Source organism: Lethenteron reissneri, chromosome 59 (genome assembly GCF_015708825.2).
Source record: "Lethenteron reissneri isolate LAM-NWPU_2019-01 chromosome 59, ASM1570882v1, whole genome shotgun sequence".
NCBI lineage: Eukaryota > Metazoa > Chordata > Hyperoartia > Petromyzontiformes > Petromyzontidae > Lethenteron > Lethenteron reissneri.
In genome coordinates, this window is record NC_083837.1 from 6,946,704 (window position 1) to 6,970,352 (window position 23,649).

Consider the following 23,649-nt stretch of genomic DNA (forward strand, 5'->3'; position numbering starts at 1 on the left):
GTCTTAGCCTAAGCAATGCAATGCTCTACTTATGCACCTTTGTATGCTCTTCTCATTATTTACCCATGTTTCTATTATGAATACTTTAATGTTCATATGTTAATTTATAATTGCGTGTTTAAATATTATAAACTATGTTTTTAGGGTGGAAAAAAGTCAACTTCCGATCGTCTTGGAACAAATAAAGCCCTTGCACATCTATTTCCTATATTCGATTAACGATCGTCTAAGTTAACGATGGTTTTCGGCGAACTAATTAATATCGTTCGCCGAGAGACCACTGTACAGCAAATGAGTTCGGGGTCCCATCTGTGCGGCGTCATCCCCTCTCGTTCGTGGATTTTCATCAGGATCAGGTTTCCTCCCACGTGAACATAAACTCAGTATAAATGGTCAAACGCCTCCATGCAGGATCCCACCTGAAAAAAGGCATCTTGAGACTCGGTCTGTCTTGCGCAAAGAAGCCACTTTTATTTTAGACAACATTCATACTGCATAGCAACTTCACAGTACCCGTCACTGAGAGGTTGAAAAGCCTATGCAGCCTTCACCTCGGCAAATCAGACAACTTTCACATTCCACTACTCCCAGAACAACACCACCACACGCGTACACACACACGTTCAACGATAGTTAAAATATATCCTCTTGGAAATTATCAACGGGTCTCATTTCGTGCTGCTAAGCACGAGACGAAGCTGCCACCCATTCCAGTGACAGCCACTTGCCGGGTGGGTGCCACGGTGGCGAGATATTTACTACCCCACCGAATATACAGGATGTCGTGAGTTCGACCCTGACCCCGGACGCCTGCTATATATTTGGAGTTTGTGTGTTGTCCCTGTGTATTTTTATCCGGGTCGTCCGGTTTCCACCCTCCACATTTGTGGAAACATGCGTTTGCAGTATTTGGCTGCTCTAGATTTCCACGTGATAAGCCACTCGGCCGGGCTGTCATTTGTGGTCAAGTCACTCGTGAAAAAGAGCTCCTATATAGCTCAGCAGGCCGAGCCTGGTAAAATAAGAGATGTGTTTAGTTTCTCTTTCCCCCTCCTGACTTACTCCATTCTAATCATCTAACCACCTTCCACCTGCTGCCCTGTGCTCTACCCCTACACAATGTGTGCTCCGTTTCCACGACCAATGTGCAACATACCCAAAGCCATGCCGGGCTGTTTCTGCAACAGTCATAGAGTATTGTCCAATGCTTCCATAGCCGGGCAGCGCTCTGTTACCCGGTGCATCCTCTCTGCCTCTTCCTTGCCTCCTTTCTCTCTGTGGCCAGAGGGATACTATTATAACATTGCTTTACAGTTTCATGCACGCTTGCTTTAGAGTACAATGTTCCAAACCAAAAGTATTTTTGTTGTAATTTTCTATTATTTTGTATATAAAATATTGCTATTCGGGAAAAGTCCCCTGAAAAAAAAAGTTAAGTTTTCTTCACGGCTTCTCCCTCTCACGGCACGATGGCAACGACACAGTCTGGAGACTGAACTGGGAAGCCGAGTAAAGCTTTACTTTTTAAAATGAGAGCCAAACGGTGTGGTAGGGGGACTGACTTCGCCTCGGCAAGACTGCCATGGGAATGTGGGCCTAGCAACTTTTCCGGGCCAGCTTCACATCTCAACAGTTGTGGTAATGCGACATCTGCACTCCACTCACTCAACAACCCTCCAACCCCAATGCACCAATCACCCCTCCCCAGCAATTCACCTTCCTACCCTGTTGCAAAATGTATAGCTTAGTGCCAAGTTAAAATTGAGGGGGAGAAAAAAGAAGTAAGCTATAATAATGTTTAGTTTTTCAGTCACCGAGACAATGAAATGCTACAATTTCCAGCCCTGGAACTCGGCGAGTTTATCGGAAACTTTCGGGTTTCTCTATTTTACATATGAGGTAATGAGTGTTGTGCGAGTGACTTGGGGCAAATGGGCTTAAAAGTATGCTTACGATTGATGACGGGCACTTTGGGCTCTTTACAGAATACATTTCAGCTCTTATTTCCCCAACTTAAAAATCAGACCAATGGAAAGTTGCGCTTCAGCAACTAGCACAACACGTGGTCAATTTTCTTTTGTGTCGTTGGCAAGGGTCAATCCGGCCAGGTGGCGCTGTGGTCAGAGCATCTGCCCCAACCAGAAGAACATCCATTCGAACCCCAATGAGGTCGACTTGGCACACCATCCCCAAAAGGTGGAAAAAAACAAGTATCTCGATGTGGCAAAGTCCACAGCAGTTGTCCTATGGAGGGACGGGTCCCCACAATGACAATGCTGAATTTCCTCCATCGGGTCAGGGTCACCAAGCCCCCAATGCTTGCTCGCTTGCTCGCTTAGGGAGACACTTTTTAACTTAACATTGTGGATTCGGGACAATCTAAGAATTGTTACGTCACTGCATCGATTGCCAGTCCCAAACCCCTTTCTCATCACCCCCTTCGCTTCTTCCATTTCACCCCGGTCGCTCTGCCCACCACCCGCTGCCGATGGGCTCCACAAACAGAACCGCCGGCCCCCGTCGGCCGTCCTTTCACTTCTTCCCGCGCTTGTTCCCCGGTGGTGGCTTCTTGAGCTGCAGCGGCTGGGAGACGTTGGCCAGACCCAGGCCAGGCGTGGACGAGACGCCGAAGGTGAGCCCAGCCGACGGGTTGAGTCCCGGGTTGCTGAAGCTGAACCCGGAGGTGGAACTCCCTCCTGCTGTGCCTGCAAAGCCTGCCGCCACAAGGGTGGGGGGGATTCCATTACACGTGCCGCGTGAGGTCCGAGACTGTGGTCCACACCTTTCAGGAGATCCCACCAAAGTATCGCTGGCCACACTTACAATATTCTTTGCATATAACTGCGTGCACTTGCGCTATGGTGTAGCTGCGGTGAGCAACACTTGACTTGCGATGCGATCTACTTGTTGCCCCCCGCAGTTGAAACAAAGGTGCACGTGTATTAAACCCTCCCTCCTCGCCTCTGTCCACACAGCGGTATAAATGGCTTCACAACGCTTAGTCGAATGGCAGGCTGTACAAATAACCCGGGAAAAGTAGCGCACTTCCGCAGTTCCGTCTAGCGGCCATAAGTTTCACCGACAGCCTAATCAGACAAGGAGGTAATTTTGTAAGAGATACCTGCAGTAACTATTAAAGATTTTCAAAACAAGAGATCAGGGTGCAGAAATGTGGTGCCAGAAAGCACAAGATTGTATAACACAGGGATACATTGTGTTGTTTTATTAATGCTGTCCGTATTGTCTATGGAAAATGGTTTAATGTGCTGCTGTATGTCGCGCAGAGAATGAAAGTGGACACCGAGTTGATAGGGTCCTACTTACTGCATCTGGGACAGATGCCCAAGGACACCAGAAATGTGCCTGCAATGCTCCTTTTTGTGTAGAACCTATGCATGCGGCAGCAGGTGCCAGGGATAATGTTGTTCAAGTGCTGGATGATGCGCCTGACACATTTTCATGTGAGGAAATGTTACATTTTAAGTCAGTGCAGTGAAATGCCTAATCTGAAAATAAAGTGCTATCCGATGGCGGTGAAACGACCGAGAGCTCGTACGTTTGTAGCTTGTTGCAGAGGCTTGCGGTTCAAACCCTGCAGCTGCCCTGGTTAAAACCCTGCAGGTGCCCTGGTTAATACCGTTGGTGTATTAACCCTTTCCCAGTCCGATGACGTACATGTACGTCATCAGAAGCACTTAACTAAAATAACTATCGGTACTGATGCTCCCACACGGCCATGCCGGAGGGCGCGTGGCAGTTTTGGCGGCAGCTATCATCGAGTGTGTCGTGTCAATATGTTTCTCTGCCGCGAGTACAATGTCTTTAAAAACAGCGCAGCTACGATGCCTCTCTAAATGAAACTAACGCCAACCGTGTGCGCGTTCCAAGATTCAGCGGTGAATAGGACAACCACCACCTTGCAACTTGCAGAGGTTTCAGGAAGGGGTTTACCAAAAAATGTGGTTTTCTTGACAGTGAACGTTAAATATCCCGTCATGTTGAATGAAAATAAGTAGGCCAAGCGAGTGCTGGTGTCAAGGTGCAAATTTGAATAATCTTGAAATACCTCAAACGGAAAAAGCACGTACCAGCATGGCCCCCTACTGGCACAGTGATATCCACTTGCAGGACGGTGCTGCGTTCACCTTGTGCCGCATAGGGGCAGCTGTCACCAGGGGTCCCCAGGGATAAACCATAGTCGGGCATTCAAATGATTGCGATGAGATGAAATGTAAGGAGCTTGAGTTGCTGAGGAATTTAAGTGGCCTTTAAATGCAAATCCTTATCTGGCAACAATTTTGTTGTGTACAGATCATGCTATGACAAAAACTGACCACATTCATTATATTATTTAAATGCAAATTATTTAGGTTATTATAATGACATCATTTATTTATCCAGAAAAGCCTCAGATCTTCTTTTGAAGATGGTCCTGCATTGGAACGTTTGGCCAATTGCCTTCTTAGGGAGTGTTTGCGTGTGAGAAGAAACTGGAGTAACCGGAGAAAACCCAGACAGAAGAGGGGATGTAAAGGAAGGTCTACACAGATGGGTTATCTAATCTACTTGCTGTGCTACCAACTCCTGGCGAAATTGCAACCTATGGATTTAGGAGTTCCAAATCTGTAATTCGGTGTCCAATTATTCAACCGCCAACGAACCAATAATCTCCCGTGATATGAGGTTGCAATTAATATCAAGAACATCATTTTTTATTTTACTGTCCTAATTGTGCCGTTTCCAGAATTTTGTCTCCTTTAGAAAGTTTTGTTCGCTCCTCTAGCCCGAGTGTAACATTCAAAATGCATTTCATTTTTATACATCATAAATATCCGTTTCAGACACGTGATGTGTGCATCACGAGCACAGGAATCGATTTTAATTTGACGATTCGATGCATAGTTATTTGCCTATCTGTGATCCACCGAAACAACGCTGCTTTCAAAGCACTGGATAACAAGTGTGCGTCCACCACTTACGCCCAGCGTAAAAATATAATCTCCCGTGTCCTGTGAACGAGGCTAGCGCGCTGCCATGGTGGAGTCTCGCAAGCCACATGGAATCCCAATACTGGTTTGGTCACAATAAGCAGGCATCTGGACCAGGTGTAGTAGGCCAGGATTATTTTATATATATTTTTTATCTCCAAACTAGGGGAAAAAAGTGTGGGTCTTTTGAGTTGCGATTCGTGTTGCGGCAGGCGCGGCACTAAGCAACACCTAAGGATTTGCGGTGAATTGCTGCGGGCCAAATAATCCACCGAGCACAGCAAGCCGGTGGTGTAGCGTTGTCGGTATTTAAGTAGAGAACGATTCATCAATTATTACGTGCATGATACGTGCACAGAACGGCACGAGAATCAATTATGTACAATTTATGCCAATAACATTCTATTGTTATCATCCAAATAATGAAACAAAATTGACTATACTTTTGAGAGTGTCTCATTGAGACCAATCAGCCTAAATTTAACATTTAACTACAACTTGCACATAATTAAATAGTTGGTTCTTACACGCATGAATTTATGTATCGTGAGCATAATAATCCATTTTAAAAATGAATCATTACACGCTCGGTAATGATTGCACGTCAGCAGGGGCATCTCTTTCCCAATGATGGAGACTGCAAGGCCTTAGAAGTTCAGCAGGTCAGAGGCCCTAATGAGCTCACTGGGCAAGTCAAGTTTTTGTTTGATCAGGCGAGAACTCACGTGAGACCAGGGGAAGTCTCATTCGCGAAAGGGGCCTGGGTAAAGCCACCAATCAACCTATTTGCGGGGGACATCGCTCGTTACCTCCAATCCATGCTCGTGCGGTCTAGAACTGATTAGAGGGTGCCGGCTCAGTCCTCTGACCGCCCCACTGAGCCCGCCATCTATAAGCATCTTGAAACACCAATTTTATGCTTGTTTTTATGCTGTTCGTGTTTAAAAAAAAATCCATATCTGCTTCATATCACGACACGAAAAAATCCATTCGGGGAGAGCAGTGCAATCATTTGTGTTTAGGGAATGGCACACAGATGCTCCAAAGTGACCTCTGTGCCGCACAGAAGGGGACAATTAATTCCCCACAATGCTCTGCCAGAGCTGGAAATTTAGCCAAATTTAAGTGCACAACCAAATTTAATGAGATGAAATTTTGTGCAGACATTGGTGTGTCCTGCCTAAGACCATCCAACTCACTACTACACTGCAGAACCTGGTGTAATCACAGGCAGCTGCCTGAATGAGAAACCAAGATCTCAGTGTGTTGCCAGCTCACTGCTCTTGACCTCTGTGCCAACCCAGCCTCCTCCAATTTAAACTTGTTAGAAATCCAGATTGTGCTGTATTACAGAAAGTGATGCCGCTTTTTCCACTGGCTCACCCATGCTGAACTAGCGCAAGGCTCTCACAGTATGGGTGGTTTTCCAATGGTCGTTTGCCGCAAAAAGTCAGAACCTCACCGCCGATACGCTGACCTCACAAGACGTCTGTCTGCATCTGGCTCGGAGGCCAAGCAGGGTCAGGGATGGGGCTAACGACGCATTCGTTGCGTGTACCGTCAATCGGCATTCAACTCGAACACGGCTTCAACCGCGTCGCTGACATGCGTCTCAATTCGGTCACAGCGTGGCAACGTTAATGGCATGGCTCGGCGCTTACTGCATTAGAAAATCGACCTGGCTCGGCGTGGCCCGTGCAGTAGAAAAAAGGTAATAAATGTCTAGAGGGTGGCATTCACTATGCTTCCGAAGCACCCAGAATCTCAACGGTCGCTGTACACGAAGAACAAACAACGAAAATGTTTGCCTGCGCTCAGACTGCCGGACGGCTTGTTGGCAGCGCCAAAGCTGAAGCCCGAGTTGAAGGAGGAGCCGGAGGCGAAACCCGAGCCCCCTCCAAACGTAGAGCCTGCCCACCCCACACACGGAGCACAGCAAGCACAGCGATGGCGTGAGACAGAAGGCGCTCTCTCTATGTGTGTGTGCGCGAGTGAGCGCGTGCACGCGTGGGGGCGACCCAGCACCATGCGCCACACGCAGGCTCAGTCTACAAAGGCTAGGCCGTAATGGAATAAAATATTATAGTCCAGAATCTTACAAAAAGTTTGTATTGTGGCCCATGGCAGATACACCCTTCCTCAAACACGCTTGCTCTCGCAGTTGTTTTTCATTATTGTATTCCCAACTTGTAATGATGCTTGTAAAGATTTATAATTAACTACTTTAATGCGCATTTTTCAAACGAGATTTTTTTTTGCTGTTTTGTTTGCACACTTTAATTTGCTGCCGTTTTGCCGACTATGAAGCCTGTATTTTTGGAATTTGCATTTTCTCCCCGTGGTCATGTGGATTTTTTCTCCGGGTCCTCGGAATTTCCCCTCCACATTTAGAAACATGCATTGAGATTATTTACATTATTTTTGTGCAATGTCCAAATCATGGGCCACTTTGTTGAGCTATCTCAATTGTGGCCAGGTTTCTTCTGAAAAATAAGTTAATAACTCAGTGGGCTTTGCCTGGTAGGATGGGGATGCATATTCTTTGGATCTTTCGGTAAAGTCACGTGACTTTACCGAAAGACCCAAAGAATATGAATTCCTGCAGTCACGAAAGCTTTAAGTCAGGATGGGGATGGTTTATTTGTATGTGTTTGGGTCATTTGTTCACCTTTCTTGTACTTGGCACTATCGTGTGAACATGCACATGCACCACAAGTATATGTGTTAATGCAGAATGATTCCTTGCAAAGGTTTCAGATTGGTGTTTTAACATCTTAACACCTGTTTTATTGCCAGAAAGGGGAAAACCCTATTATAATATAATACTGGCAAAGGAGGTCTCATGATGCACACATTTTCTCATTTAATATAGGTACATTTCAAAATATCACTGTCCTGGTCACAAAAGCAAAGTTTGTGGGGAATAATAGCCATTTTCTGTACCTGAGGCATAAGCAATTCGGAAATAACACTTACTACCCAGGAACAAAAAATGAATACATTTGTTACACAGTGTTATTAATGGAGTGGATTAATAACTTTGCTTTTGTGTCGTAACAAAAGCAAAGTTTGTGGGGAATAATAGCCATTTCTGTACTTTTGAGGTATATGCAAATTGAAAATAGCACTTACTACCCAGGAACAAAAAACATATTTTTTGTTACACAGTGTTCTACTGTAAATTACTTTCACGAATCAGCCCCCAAATGTCGTCTCCCATCATGTTCTCGTTATACTGTCCTTGGTAGCGGCGTTCAAAGTCCAGTATTATCCTGGTGGAAGCGCTCGCCTTGCTCCACCGAAGACGCTCCCATGTTCTCCTTGAATGTATCAAGATGAGCATCAAGGATATGGACTTTGAGGGACATCCTACAGCCTATTGTGCCATAATTCTTCACCAGAGTCTCAACCACCTCCACATAGTTTTCGACCTTGTGATTGCTCAGGAAGCCACGAACCACTGCGACAAAGCGGTTCCAAGCCACTTTCTCTCGACTAGTGAGCTTCTTGGGGAATTCATTGCACTCCAGGATCTTCTTCATCTGTGTTCCGACGAAGACACCGGCTTTGACCTTTGCCTCAGACAGCTTAGGGAAGAAATGTTGAAGGTACTTGAAGGCTGCCGACTCCTTATCTACAGCTCTGACAAACTGTTTCATAAGGCCCAATTTGATGTACATCAAATTATAATAGGCAACATTTAGGGCAACGGCCCCAGATATCTATATGATAGGCAACTGTTCAGGCAATAGTTCTTCTAGGGTTGTTGCCCAAAAACGTTGTCTAGATTTTTTTTCTTCCCATTTCAGGCAGTGCTCTTGACAAAATGTGTTGAGTTTAGCGTCGTTTTGTGCTTTGTGCACCATGGCTCACGCAGTATCACCAAATAATCGTAAAATGTTCTGCTCGCAGATCTCACCTCACAGCTAAAGCATCCGGTCTCAGTAGTGGTGTCCCTTCAAAGGTCCTAGCTAACAAGCCCATATTATCCTCATATCCCAAGCATGTCAAATAAATCACCTATTTCATTTATTGGGTTTCCTACTGTTCCTATCCATTCCAATTATGCATGCAAAATGCTCTAAAAAGTAAAAGAAAATTGAATGCACTCGTGTGAGTTTTAATATTCTTTATTTTATAAATAAATTGTAATAGTGCAAAAGAATTGCCGTCCTTGTGATGTAAATTTGGGGAGGGCACATTGTGAGAAGGGACGGCCAAGAAAACCAAAAATAGGGACGGGAGTGGCAGTCCAAGGAACGTCTGCCGAGGAAATTGAAGCAATGAAATCAGCTCGTCGCGAAGGTTCCAGAGTGGATTAATAAACGTCAACGGGGCCGCGAATGTAACTCGAACACTTGAAAGGCTCATAGACCAGAGCATCAGGCGATGGGCACCTTAGACGAGTACGACCCAAAGGGCAGAGTGAGCATTTGGGTACCTCCCAGGGATGAGGCGAGGCCCCCTGAGAGGCCAGTACCGAGCGAGGGAGCTATGCCCAGACCTAGCGAGCCCTGGGACCCTGTGGCAGAAACGGCAGAAACACACCAGCAATCTCATTAACCTTCACACCTTCATATTCTTGGGCCTTTATCTCTCAAACAGTGTCAACCATTTCCCCGTTCCAATGACGTACGTGTGTGAATCATCATCAAAACGACACCGGAGGAAAAACTGAAATAAAAGTATTTTTTCGGTACGGAGGCTCCCACAAGGCTATGCGGGAGGGTGTGTGGCAAAGTTTAAAGCCACCTATCAGAGTGCGGTCATGTTGCAACGGTTCTCTGCGGTGAGTGCAATGTCTTTAAAAACAACGGCGCTGCTACTACGACTCTCTAAATAAAATTAACGCAGAGCCGCTCGCGCGTTCTGAGATTCAGCGGGTGAATGGGACACCCAACCTGCAACTTCCAGACATCTGCCAACGGGGAAAGGGTTAAGGCACAGCCCTTTGGTCAAATCCATAGTTTAACACGGAGGCTTTCACGACCAATGTTATCCGACACCTGATGAGACTGATTGTAATTACCAGTGAAATGTCGTGCTCGAATTATAAATGTTGTGGGTTTACTCTCCAACACATCGGTGTGCTTAACTTGTAACTAAACACCTCCATTATGGATATTTGACCATACTTTACGATTCTCGTCAGTGTGGCCTAAAGGTTGGGAACATTTGTCACATCTGCAAATTGTATGCACAGCTAACAATGTAGCCCCACAGTAGTATACAACACCTGTATTGTTTTAACATGTAGCCTTTCCCACCAATATTATCCACAAGAGGTTTTTTTTGGGTGAGATCGCAGAGATATAAATGTCATTAAAACCGCTACCACCCAACAGCCAATTAGTGAGGTTTGTCACGTAATCAAAACATGCCAATTAGTTATTAGCGCAGCACACCGTGTGTTGGAGAGTAATTCTAATTTACAATAACAATTCAACTAGTAACTAATTGGCATGTTTTGATTATGTGACAAACCTCACTAATTGGCTTTGTCGAGTGGTGGCGGGTTTAACGACATCTATATCTACGCAATCTCACCCAAAAAAACCTCGACCGGTGTTATTGATTGGCGGTCATCCATCCAGGCACTATCCAGCGACAGCGCTGCTTAACTTCTTTGTGAAACTCACTGCCGGCCACTGGCCTGGATTTGTCACTAACTGGTCGCCAGTTCGGCCGTAGGCTCAAGTAGGAAACGCTCTGTGGAGCTTACATGGCATCAACATAGCCCATTTCTGACTGCCTTCATGCTGTAAAAATTACACGAATAACAGTGCTCTACTAATCTCATACATGCATACATACATGATGACACACGCGTAATAAATACAAAGCAAATCGCATCGTAAAACGCTAGTGGAATGCAAACGTAGAAAAAAATCGCACTATAGAAACCTGCTGCTGCCGCCGCTGCTGCTGTCCCCAGGTGCTGGTGCTGCTGCTGCTGTTGCTGCTGCTGCGTGAGCGTGGCTGCCATGGCGACGGCGGCGGCGTTGGGGAGGCTGCCGAAGGGCGCGGGGCCCGTGGTGAGGCCCGGCCCAGGGCCGTCGCGCACGCGCTTGCTGGCCATGCGGTGGGCCTCAAACACGTCCGTGTCGTCCCCGTGGTACGTTTTGCGGAAGCTCAGGTACTGCTCCTTTTGCCTCTGCATTCGCGAGATCGCGACAAGTCATTAGCACTGGGTAAAATGGAAGTGCTCGGTCCCTTTTAACACCATGGCAATAAAAGTAATTTTTTGGTTAGATCAGGGAGAATATGAATGCGTCGTCAACCCATCGCCACCCGACATGGCCAATCAGTAAGGTTTGTGACGTACACACAGCGTACCAATCAGTTACTACTTTAGCACATCGCCTCCATAGCCATGATTAATCCGCTGCTGAATGAAGAACTCGACATCCCCCAAGACTTTTCCGCCTCCCCAGCGTCTTGCGAGATACCACCTGAACGTCTCCACCTCCGTGGTTGACGACCTCTTGGGTGAGTTCCCGGTTACCGCACGTGGCCACCGCTCCAACAAGGTCGAGAAGAACGACCGGGTAGCAGCCACGGGACGGAATACGCCCGAAAGGATATCCACCGTGGAGATGGAGCGATTAAATGAGCTCGTGCGCAGGTGCCAATGGGATTGTTAGATCGCTCGACGATGAATGGCTTGGCGACGCTTTCATTCGGTTGCGGATTGGCTCAGAGCTGATGATATGTTTTGAGAGCATGGAAAGAGATGAAGTTTGCTTTTGGCCAGACAGGGAGTTGAGAGGACATTGTGGTGGAAGTGCAAATGAAGACAGTTCATAGGGAGAGTCATGGGCAAAAGAGAAAAGGCTTCAGCCTGGATGTGAACGGGGGAAGATCTCAGCAGTGCGCAGTCAGAAGGCAGCAAACAACGATCGATTATATTCCTGGGCAAGAGACACTGGTCTCCACCACAGCAATCTTCTTCTTTTCTATGGCTGATGCAGACGCAGAGCAAGAACTAACATTTTACATTCAAGTGGTCAAGCCCAGATAACCGCGTCAGGAGCAGCAGAATGTATCGCCGTAATGTCTCCATATTTGTGGATCGGGCATTGCGTCGTCATACATTGTGTGGTCTGTTCTGGATGACCAGTCACACATTGGAGAGTTTCATTTCCCATTTGTGTATTCGGTATCTGCACCTGGCATGGTTTATGCAGTGGATGCGGTTGAGAAAGGTTAACTACCTCGCCTGTCATACAGGTCGTGGGTTCGATCCCGACCCCGACGCCTGTATATTTGGAGTTTGCATGTTCTCCCCGTGATTGTGTGGATTTTTCTCCGGGTCCTCAGGTTTTTCCCTCCACATTTAGATACATGCGTTGAGAGTATTTGGCTGCTATAAATTTCCATCCAATAAGCCGCTTTGTTGGGCTATCGTTTGAGGTCAGGTCGCTTTCGAAAATGAGCTTTAAATAGCTCAGTGGGCCTTACTTGGTAAAATAAAAATAGTTTAACCTGGAATGTCCACTACCGGCCGAGGACTGAAGCAGTGGAGCACTAAAATGTGGACACCGATGATGTCAACTATACCATTATAGGGTTAGGCGGTGGTGGCCTGGGTTTGGAGGCGGACGCGTCATCGCTCGTTCAGAGGCAGCGGAGATACGTTCTCACCTTGACAGTCTCGTGAACGGTCTGCAAGTGCGCGGCGAGCGCGATGAACGTCTCGTACAACCTCTGCATGGCCAGCGACAGGTCTGCAGGACGTACGATATACAGACAGGCTGGGTAAATGACGAGGCGTACGTTTGACACGAACTTCGAGTCGGCTTCACTTCAATAATGCAAAGGCCCGCGACGTGTAAATACGGCACAAGAGCATTCTGCAGCACGGGCCTCGTATCTGTCGAGCATTCAGCGGGATGAGGGCGTTTGTCATCCTTGCATTTTTTTAAATAGAGACGATAACAAAAGTCTAGCAAATAAAATCACCATTTCACCTTATTTGGGATAACATTTATGAAGCACAGGGTGCCAAAAAGGTATCATCCGATATTAAGGAATTAACGATATGGCAGATTGAAATAAAATTGTGGAACGTTCGATGTTTTGAGAAAGATTCAACGTATGCCAAAAAACATGAAAAGATTGAGTGATCTTCGACGGCACAGAACAAGATAATCTATTCCATGACTTTTCAAATTGAAAAATTTATTCTGTAAACAATGACAAAAATGGATGCATTTACAATCGATTAACAACCCAAGATCAGACCCAGGCCCCTCGGCAGTGCTGGCTCGATGTCTCTACGTAGTCATATCCCTCCAAGCAATCCCTCGCCGGGCCTCTGATACAGATGTATGTATGTATGTTGAACTTCTTTCGCACCGTAAGTAGCCAGCCGTGCTAATCACAGGTGCAGGGGAAGGACAACAAACTAAGCACAAAAAAGTAGTTCTAAAGAAATTGAGTTTTTCAATCTCGATTATTTAAAAGTGCATAGATCCACTCGCCAACAGCCGCTGTGAGCAAAACCGTAGTTTGCATTCCGGTTTATGCTCCTTGACGAGGTCAGAAAAGTATTGTGGTTCATTTGTGCCAAGCAATTTGTGTAGTAATGAGTGCGACCTCATAACGTGTTCACTCGGCAATCGAGGCTAATGCAGCTCGGCGAACACTGGACGGACACGGTCGGATCTTGCCGTACCCGTCACGATACGTGCCAGAGAATTCTGCTGCAGCTCAGTAATGTTTTTTCCAGACATTGCTTAGAGTAGTGAGTTTCAATAATCGAGCCTCGTCGATATAAGACGCAATACGCACCTTGTGGTGTCATGTGCGCGCTGGTGGCCTGGGAGGTGATGTGGTTCTCCATTTCCTCGATCTGCCGCCTGTACAGCTGCATCTGCACCTCGAACTGCTCGGCCAAGCGGCGGAAATACCTGAGCGGCAAGACAGGGAGGAGACCCAACAATACCGCCACAGCCGGTTACTCAACCACAAGGTCATTCTCTTGTCGTTTTTAATGCTAAACAAGCCAAGGTTTGGAGCGAAAATGCATTGCTCTGTCCGTCTGTAATATGATCGATTTAATGTGAAACAATATTTTATCTATATATAAAAGGGAAATTTGTGAATACGTGTGTCTGTTCGAAATGTTCAGCGTACATCCCGACATGCAACAAACTTAAAATTTGGCATGTGGGTAGCTTCCAGACTGTACACAATGCAAAAAATTTTTTGGAGGGGGGGGGCGCAATAATGGATATATTTTGCACGGCAAGTGAGCGGTGACGTCACATATATGATGTCACCTGCATGCGGCAGCGTCACGCAGTGTTCCTGCTGACGTCACGTATCCCTCCCCCAAACCCTCCGCGTCGGCTGTGTATTAATCCAAGACAAGAATTCAAGTGGAAATAAAAACCAGCTAAGAAAAGGATTTTCCTCGCTGGTACTATCGTGTCTCTCAAGTTTTTGGGCAACCCTTTTGATCAATTTGGTCAGGTTTTTACATGGTCTCACATTGAATTTGCTAAAACAGCTGAATGCTCCAAAAAAAACCAGGATAGGCCACATTTGCAAAAGTGGCCTGGGAAAGTCCCCAACTTTCAAACCCAAGTTTCGTTCACAAGAGGATCCTGTTGACGAATATTGTGCCCCACCATCATTACGGACAGGGGGAACTAATGAATAAACGTGAATAAGCACTTGCAAAGCAAAACTGAAGGACACCGATAATGAAGGGCATGGCTCACTCGGTGGGCGCCGTGTTCTCGTGCTGTAAGCCATCTGGCGTCTCTCGCGTGCGCACCGCTATCTCCACGTTCTTCAGCTCCTGCAGTGCGCACGCAAGTTAACGAGCGCGTGTAAATCATCAGCACTGCCGGCAGGAATTATGTAGCTTTGAGAACAATGCACCAACTTGTATCGATTCTTACACTTACAATACAGTAAAAAAAAACTCGAAGTTATACTCATTTTATCTTTAGCCGTGATCAATCCACCGCTGGATGGAGAACACTGCAAGTCGCCGCCATCTCTCGCGGAGCAACAATCCATCTAGCACTTGTACATGAACTGATTTTAATCGCTCCATTTCCACAGTGGATGTTCTAATGGATTGATCACGGCTAAAGATCAAGGGATGTTAACTACCTTCCCTGGTATACAGGAGGTCGTGGGTTTGATCCTGACTATGATGCTTGTATATCTGGTTTTTCCCATACACATTTAGAACCAACATCCGTGATAAGCCACTTAGTTGAGCTATCATTTCTGGCCAAGTTGCTTCTGAAAAAGAGCTATATAGCTCAGTGGGCCTTACCTGGTAAAATAAAAGTGGAGTTTAGGTTGCCATTCCATCGTTAACCTCTACTACCGGCCATCATCCCTTCTCACGACATACCCTACTCAAATCTCCTTACTGTTGGCAGCACTCAATAGGTCTCTAACTTGAGTATGCTCAACTGAGTGAGCATAATCAATCACTGCCCATTCATTCATTCAGCCCTGCTCTACAGGTCAGGTCAAGGGCCCACCCATCCACCCTCCTTGCACGCACTATTTATAAAACTCAGGATTTTAATCTCTCCTAGCTCAAGGGGTTGGGAACATTGCTTCTTTCCTTACCTGGGCAGCCTCTGCTCTCAGCTTGTCGACCGCGAGCGTGCTGCGCTGGAGCCCAGCAGCCACAAGCGACAGCATCTGCCGCAGAGCCTTGGTCTCCTCCTGCACCCGCAGCATCACCTTGGAGGAGCTGCGGCCGATCTCCTCCTGCACCTGCCGCTGATCCTTAACGAACTTCCTGCGAGCCGGAGCAACGGGTACAGGGGGGACATTGGGAAAAGCTGAAGAAGTTGTTGTTCTTGGGGTGTAATGGTTGCTAGGTGGGCAGGATGGAAGGGTTTAACGTTTTCCAACCAAGGCATTAAGCCTGGTTGCGTTGCTGTTAAGGACTTCATCTATAGAAAACTGGCCAATTTTATTAATGAGTTTCCAAAATATTAGAGACACAAACTAGAGCAAAAAATGGTGGATAATTGCAAATATGAAAAAGCATTCTGCCAACAACTACGCGCCGGCTTCTGCACAACGGATGAAAAACTTTCGAAGACAAACACACGTTGCAAAACCTTGCTCAAGCTATGCAGCAATGTTCCCAACTTGTTTTTAAGAGGCGCTGTCAGAAGGTGGCTCGTAGGGGTGGAATGTCGCATCATCGATTCATTGCTTAATATCGATTCGTGAGCTCGCAACACGGGCATCCATTCTCGTGCGTACGAACCGCTGTTTTTATTGAATTTGCATATGCCGTACGTTTGGAGTTCAGGTCACCCCTGTATCGATTAGACGTGCGACCGTAGACTCGCTACACGGATTAACTCCATTTAATCGAATATGGTTGAATCCCAGATATGAACCCAGGATCTCAGCAGTGCCAGCTTCGTCCTCTGACTGTTAAGCCACCTGGTCTCATATTAAACATTTTTATTTGTCCACACACCCATCTCCCCGAAATTAGTAGAAATCCCTGTCAAATGGTGATCGCCCGCTTGTAAACAAGACAAATAACGTACATTTAACATGAGTAAAGCAAAACTCACTGGAAATTTTCAACGTCTTTGCAGATCTCAGGTGGCAGAACCTGGGACTTCAGTGTCTTGCTGTCCCTTAAACAAATAGAAGCAAAAACATCAAGTCAGTCACTTTGTTACCTGGGTGCTGATTCTCCCAGCCATCACCGTGAAGAAGATGCTATTGAGGGCAAACCCACGTGGTTAACAATCACATTCATCATCTGTAGATTCAATTTCTACGAGCGACTATAATTTGTGACATTACTCGTACTTGCACAAGTACGGCAAAACAAATCAAGTCGGTCACTTTGTCACCTGGGTGCTTTTTCTGCCAGCCATCACAGTGGAGAAGATGGTATTGAGAGAAAACCCACGTGGTTCAAAATCACTTTCATTATCCGTAGCTTCAATTTCTACCAGCGCCGATAATTTGTTACATTGCTCGTACTTGCACAAGTACGGCACTTTTGTCCATCCACTGCCACGAGGGGCCTTCCCGCCAGCGCGTTTTGCTGCACTGCCCTCTGCTGCCCACGATGTAGCCCCACACAGGCTCTCTGCATGGCAGTCACCCATCCAAGCATGATCCACTCAGCCCATCTTAGCTTCTGAGGTCTGACACATTGCAGGTAATTTAGTCTATTACGCCCATGTTTAAATCGGCACATTTATTTGGACTGTCAAATCTCATGAAATAAATTGAAGTCTCCCTTAATGGCCTCGCTGGGCAGCTTGTCGTGGTATTCATTGCGCTTGAGAACTTGGCTTAAACGCAAGTGGCTGCCTGGACTAGAATCCAGGATCTCAAGAGTGGTTTTTGGCACAGTGCTTTGACACGGGCACCAAGCCAAAGGATGTTGGGGGTCAGAGATCGCCCCTCATGCATTTAATGCACTCACCCTGGGCCCCCGCCAGCAGACAGTCTGTCGTCTAGAGGACAAAAAGACAATTCACAGATTAGCTGGTTTGCTAATAGTTAAGCAATGTGTTTTGATACGTGAGGGGGAAGACATGGATGTTCACAATAACTTGGGGAAAGATCCGATAGCTGTAGTTGCTAGGAATGTAACACTTCATTCAAAAACATTCAACAAATGATGACCTCCCGAATCCTAAAAAATAGTGCATATTCTCAGCAGCTTCGGTTCATTGACAGGCAAACCGGTCCAAACCCTGGACCGGTTATTATTGTATGAACAAACCAATGCTGCTTGTTAATGGACAAATTCTCCTGAGATTCTACACTCCAGAAGGCCGTTTGGTTGACGAGATGTGTAAAAAAAAGATACCTAAAATTTTAAATGGAGAAACAGATATATGGAGATATATAGTCCACTTATTTACTTTGTTTAAAGCTTAGTTAGTCACTTAATAGCGGTTAGCTGCTCATATGATATGTGAACATTGTATCTGAATGTCCCCTCTCTTTGCTCTTAACAAGGGTCACTACCAAAATATTTAGCATACCAGACATTTTGTTTTAAAGCAGTTCTAATTATGAAGGTAGTGAGTGATGTATTTCAAAATCACACGCAGATATTAAGACACATGCGAAAAACATATAAATATGCAAAAAAGGTATAAACTAATAAATTTAATTTATTTATGCAGAACAACCTTTGCAAACAAGGAGCATGCTGCTTCATGCGGGAAGAAACCAGTGCGCTATGCACACGAGCGTTCAATCATATCAACCACGACTGAACAAAGTTCAGCAAAAAGAGCGATGCAAACTTTACCTTTTTTGTCAGAGGAGCTGGTGAAATCCACGCCTCCGAGCCCCTTGCTGACCGGCACGTTGGTGCCGGCGGCAGCCATTCCACCAAGCGCAGTGCCCATACCCCCGAGTCCCGCGCCGATCCCACCAAGCCCCGAGCCGATTCCACCAAGTCCCGTCCCGGTCACACCTACCAGCCCGGAGCCCGCTCCTCCAAGGCCCGTGCCAATCCCACCAAGCCCCGTGGCTGTTCCTCCGAGCGCTGTGCCGACACCTCCAAGCCCCGTAGCCGTCCCTCCGAGCCCCGTAGCCGTCCCTCCGAGCCCCAAGCCCGTCCCTCCGAGCACCATGGTTGCACCGCCGCCCCCGAGGCCGAGCATTCCCTGGCCAGCGGCTGTGCCTCCCAAGTTCAGGCCCGTGCCTTCAGTTAAAACACAAAGATCCCCCGTATAGCCTTAACATACTGTAGGACAAGTGCTGCTCGCGAGTACCTGTTAAGGCTAAAATGGCACATGGTGGTGTGGCCAGTACTTAAGTAACACAATTAAAACGTCTCCGGAGAGCGTGTCTCACCGAGTTGTGAACAATCCAATAATAATTACCACAGCGAGGTTAAAAGTGCAGCCCGGCAATTGCCCGTTTACGATACTGCAACAGAAGGGCCTCCACTAGAGGGAGCTCTTCAGCACCAAGTGCACGGCTGGCCTTACATCTTAGATGTGGGAGTAAACGTTTTATTTTATTTTACCAGTTAAGGCCCACTGAGCTACACAGCTCTTTTTCAGAAGTGACTTGATCACAAACGAAAGATCAACGAAGCGGCTTATCACGTGGGAATTTATAGTAGGCAAGCACTCTAAAACGCATGTTTCTAAATGTGGAGGGAAAAACCGGATACCCACACTTTACCCCATCACACACAACCTGCCAATCGTCTGTGGGCGTACACATCTGTCCCGCTGGATTTTGAAGAAACTTTCCCGTTGCCTCAACTACCGCGCCAGCAGAAAGAACTGGCGAGCTCCCCGGTATGGTAAACATTACACCACAGCAGCAACCTTAGAAGTACCACTGCAACCGAACCAACACTGACCAGTGTTTGCTGTGCTGGTCCCTGCAAACAGGGAGCCTCCCACCGCTGAAGAGAACATGTTTCCTCCGAGCCTCAGGCCACCAGCGGCCGCTGTGGTGGTGGCTGTGGTTCCTCCAAGGTTTAATGAGAGTCCTCCGCTAGCTCCCAGTAAGCCTTTGGATGGAAAAAAAATCATACAATTGTACATTTACGCGCACCCTAACCACCGCACCGCCACGACGAAGTGTTGTGTGTGCAGTGACGGGTGCATACCAGCGATGTAAGGAAGCATCCTGAATTAATGTGGGTTCTTAAGCTCAACAGACATGCGTGTGGAAGAATCCATGTTTTTCTTCAATGCATGTCATCCATGATTTTACATAATCTCTTTGGCCAATAGAGGCCGCTACAAACACCACAATCTACGAAAGGTTTTTTTGGGTTAGACCGCGTAAATATGAATGTGTCGTTAGAACCGCCACTACCGACACAGCCAATTAGTAAGGTTTGCCAAGTAAACCAAACATGACAATTAGTTACTACTTCAGCACACCGGTTGTGTGTTAGAGTAAACCCACTACAACATTTACAATTCGAGTACCGTGACGTTTCGGCGGTAATTACAACCAGCCTCATCAGGTGACAGCCAAACACAAAAATGTAAAAAAAAACACGTGACGACGAATTGTGACAATTCAACGAATCCGGAGACGAACAATGACTACCCTAAGTGCATACCGCGTCATCGTTACCTGTTGTGGGAGCGCTGGTGGTGGCAGTGAAGGTGCCCTGGGAAAGACCCCCCATGGAGCTATTGCTTGTCATCGGCATGGCAAACAAAGTGGCAGAACCTGCTGGCCTGCCCAGCCCTGCCAAATCAGACCAAAGCAACAGCAACGCATTCAGGTCAGCAAATGAACTTGGTGAAGGTCAAGACGTGACATGCCGTGTACATCATCAATTATTCAAGTCTTAATTTTAACAGGGTCCGAGGCCATTCAGATTAATTGCCTCTTTTCCAACGTAGGCTCTGCATAATTCAATTATTGGGGCCCTTGTGCTTTTCGCATCCACTGAATTTTGCACGGTGGACCCATTCGTAATTCGTTCTCGCCATTACTTGGCGATGCTAAATCACTTTAAATTTCCATCGGAGCCTTCTGGCTGTGCAGGCCCCCGCGTGGTACAGTGTAATAACGAAGTCCACGCCAGAGGCAGTGTTATAGATTGGGTATTACGTCTCATGCATACACTCATGGACATGTACTTTCAGACAAATGTGTATTTTAAGTAAAACGTCCCGTAATCATAATTATATTTTCAGTTATTCAGGAAAGCTTAAGTTTCAAGATCTTTTCAGACAGGCCTTGAATTGTTTAACCAGTTCATGAGTGAACATGGAATTGGAAATCACTTAAATTAACAATGTGTTCTACACAGCATATGTTGGAACCAAAATGAGATTCAGGTTTATAAGGCAAGTGTTCATGAACAACAGAAACATTGACACACATCAGGGGATTATAAAATCGTTAAATTGTTCGAAAAAAAATAATCGGTCCCCACCATTTCAAATCAAACTGAAAAAAGTGCCTTGATATTTGTCAATTACAGCTTCTGTAGTTAAATACGTTATCTTCAAATGCTGTAATCAATTCCTCTTAAACGTTGTACGCAATTATACTCCAACTATGCTATTGGTGCCATGACACTGGACTAAGATATTTGCATTTGAAACTTACAGAACTACTGGTGCACCATCCTGTGTCAGAGAATAGTTCCAGAAGACAAAGTCACAGACATACTGTTTTAATCCACTTTAATATGGATTGTTATCCACACTAGGAGCATGCATTTGTATCGCCTGTAAAGAATGTTTGTCACATGTTAATCAGACCTAAATGTTCCATTCTCAGGAGCCAGAATAAATCATTAAGTGAAACACTACATTATTGTTTGGGTGCAGTCATCAATAACCATGCCGAGGCCATTATAATACTTATATTTTATAGTGTCATTCATGCTCATAGCATTCCATAATGCTGTACATTAATTTTCTATAAGGACCAAATCCCACATACAGCCACTGCAAAGCAAATGAAAACCCTACTTACCAAGCAAATTCAAAAAGAATAAACAAATTAACGTATGGCACAAAAACAAAGAGCACAAACAACAACAAAATTATCATGACAGTGAGAAAATACTTACTTTTTTAATGTTAATCTTTTTTTAGTAATTTCCTCTCACTTTGCTCCTGATTGTGCTATTGGTGTAATATCAAGAGATGAAGCATCTAAAGAGTTAGAAAACGTAACGAGTCGATTGTCCGAGCCCGGGCACCAATGACTACAACAAAACGCCCCATCGCATTAAATTTGGCTGTGTGCTTCATTTGTCTAAATTCCAGCTCTAAGAGCTAAACAAATATAGATTTTACTTTCATGGAACTAACATTACTCTCAATGGCAGGGCAGGTGGAAAAGTGCCGCCCCTAAATTAATCGATCTCAGAGGTAGCTCTGTGATATCCGCTTCCACGGCCCTTCCCTAACACGGGTGGGAGGGAGGGGATATTTTTTTAATGTTTTAATATAGTGTGTTGTATATGAGAATAGTGATAATAAATAACTCACCCAAGGTGCCCGTGGTGCCAAAGAGTGAGGCGGTGGGCGCAACAGAGGTAGTAGCAGCGCCTGTGGTGGCTGGCCCTCCGAAGTTGAAGCCTGCAGGAGCCGTCGTGGTGCCACCCCTGCGACAGCACAACAGAACGGTGAGAGGGGCCGAGTGTGTCATGATCCAATCCACGTCGTGATGTGGGGGTCACAATTTGGGGTCATGAAGAATTTACTTCTTTGCGTCAGCCGGGTGGCTCAGGGGTCAGAGCGTGGAGCCGGCACCCATTTGAAATGCCGGGTTCAAAGCCAGGTTTTCAGACACCTGTGACTGAAGTGGTTGTTTCCGTCCGTTGACAAATTAAATGTGGGTAATAATTTACAGTCCTCTGTCAATTCACTGTTGGATGAAAGACTCCCCATGCTGTGTCAGTTATGGGGGTGTTGTCTGACCATACAAGGCCACATTATTCAGTGCTGGTCAGTAATAGGAGGGATCCAGGACAGGTTCGTTTATCATTTTCCAGTGATGTTAGTCGTGTTTCAAAATCGAACTCGGGTCACACGGTTCATAGCGCAGTGTGCCAACCACTGTACCACCGCTCCACCCCTCTATCACAATATAGCTGAGCTACTGTATGTTGAATGTCGAGTAGGTGAGATACAGGACATACGTGGGGTGGCAGGGAGGGCTTTACAAATGCTCAATAATGATTTCGTTTGAGAAATTAACAGCACACCACCCCCCACCTTCCCAGGAGGTCCATGCCACCCTTACTAACTGACCCAATGGAATGATTGTTCCAGAATATAGCAACTAACCCAAGCTAAACAGACTCTATGCATTACCCAGAATCTATGAATGACACAATGTCTGGGGACTAATGATTCAACTAGGTATGGTGCACATTTTTCCAGACAAGAATATAGGACATTCATGATATTGGTTGACATTGTTTTTCACGTCTGTTACGTAATGTAAGCCACGTTCATTTAAATATGTACTGTACGTTTGTGTGTTTTTGTCTACAAGCGAAGGGAGACATTTGAAAGAAATTCATTTGACCATGGTTTCACATTGATGAACAAGAAACCCATGGATACAAGCAGTTCGTGTTAACTGGGCCAGAATCATATTTAACCTGGTCATACTGCATAAGGTGCACCTACAAATTAGCACGGTTGGCTAGGTATGCTGCCAAAGAAGTTCAACATACATACAGTAGGCTTATAGACAACAACCTGAACAACGTTGGACAAGCCTTAATGTTGATTTAATTTTAGTCATTGCCCAAAGATCTGCAGATCTAGAATTGGGACTCCTCAGCCACCTCCAGAGCCACCACCACTAAACCTTGACGGATGTCACCCTCGAACTCCGAGGGACTGCCGACGACGGCATACACCGTGTATCCAATTACCATCTTTGGGGTTCATCAGCGCACCGCACTCTCTCTCTAATAATGAGACTGAAGCGTATCTTAGGTCTGCCTACTCATCGTGACCTGGTGAATTTCGTCTCGTCACTCCGTCACTCTTCCACGAGGTGCACGAGGTGGGGGAGTCAAGTCGTTTCGTTAGTCTCGACAATGTCTCCACTCAACATCCCCGAGTGTGATATGACAGCAACCATGTTAAGTTATTTCCCACTTACATCACGGATCCATTGAGGGATGTGGATTCTTGCGAAACGTCATGGTATAGAGGCA

General features: G+C 46.1%; 1 protein-coding gene across 5 annotated transcripts in view; it reads right to left on the reverse strand.

Moving 5' to 3' along the window:
* Positions 1-447: 447 nt before the first annotated feature.
* The window catches only part of LOC133357647 (nucleoporin p58/p45-like), a 30,110-nt gene continuing 6,908 nt past the window's right edge, over positions 448-23,649 (reverse strand). The window contains exons 2-15 of one of the 5 annotated variants that reach the window (XM_061575715.1): positions 21,962-22,077; positions 20,079-20,195; positions 19,348-19,500; positions 18,277-18,675; positions 17,437-17,467; positions 16,565-16,630; positions 15,591-15,765; positions 14,717-14,796; positions 13,782-13,900; positions 12,633-12,715; positions 10,893-11,142; positions 9,430-9,510; positions 6,797-6,898; positions 448-2,714 (exon numbers count right to left, since the gene is read on the reverse strand). In XM_061575715.1, coding sequence (XP_061431699.1) covers positions 2,533-2,714; positions 6,797-6,898; positions 9,430-9,510; positions 10,893-11,142; positions 12,633-12,715; positions 13,782-13,900; positions 14,717-14,796; positions 15,591-15,765; positions 16,565-16,630; positions 17,437-17,467; positions 18,277-18,675; positions 19,348-19,500; positions 20,079-20,195; positions 21,962-22,077 — 1,954 coding nt within the window. In that variant the 3' untranslated portion in view covers positions 448-2,532. Of the gene's footprint in view, positions 2,715-6,796; positions 6,899-9,102; positions 9,511-10,883; positions 11,143-12,632; positions 12,716-13,781; positions 13,901-14,716; positions 14,797-15,590; positions 15,766-16,564; positions 16,631-17,436; positions 17,468-18,276; positions 18,676-19,347; positions 19,501-20,078; positions 20,196-21,961; positions 22,078-23,649 lie in introns of those variants that run through there. The other 4 variants (XM_061575714.1, XM_061575717.1, XM_061575716.1 and 1 more) reach the window with 4 other exon arrangements.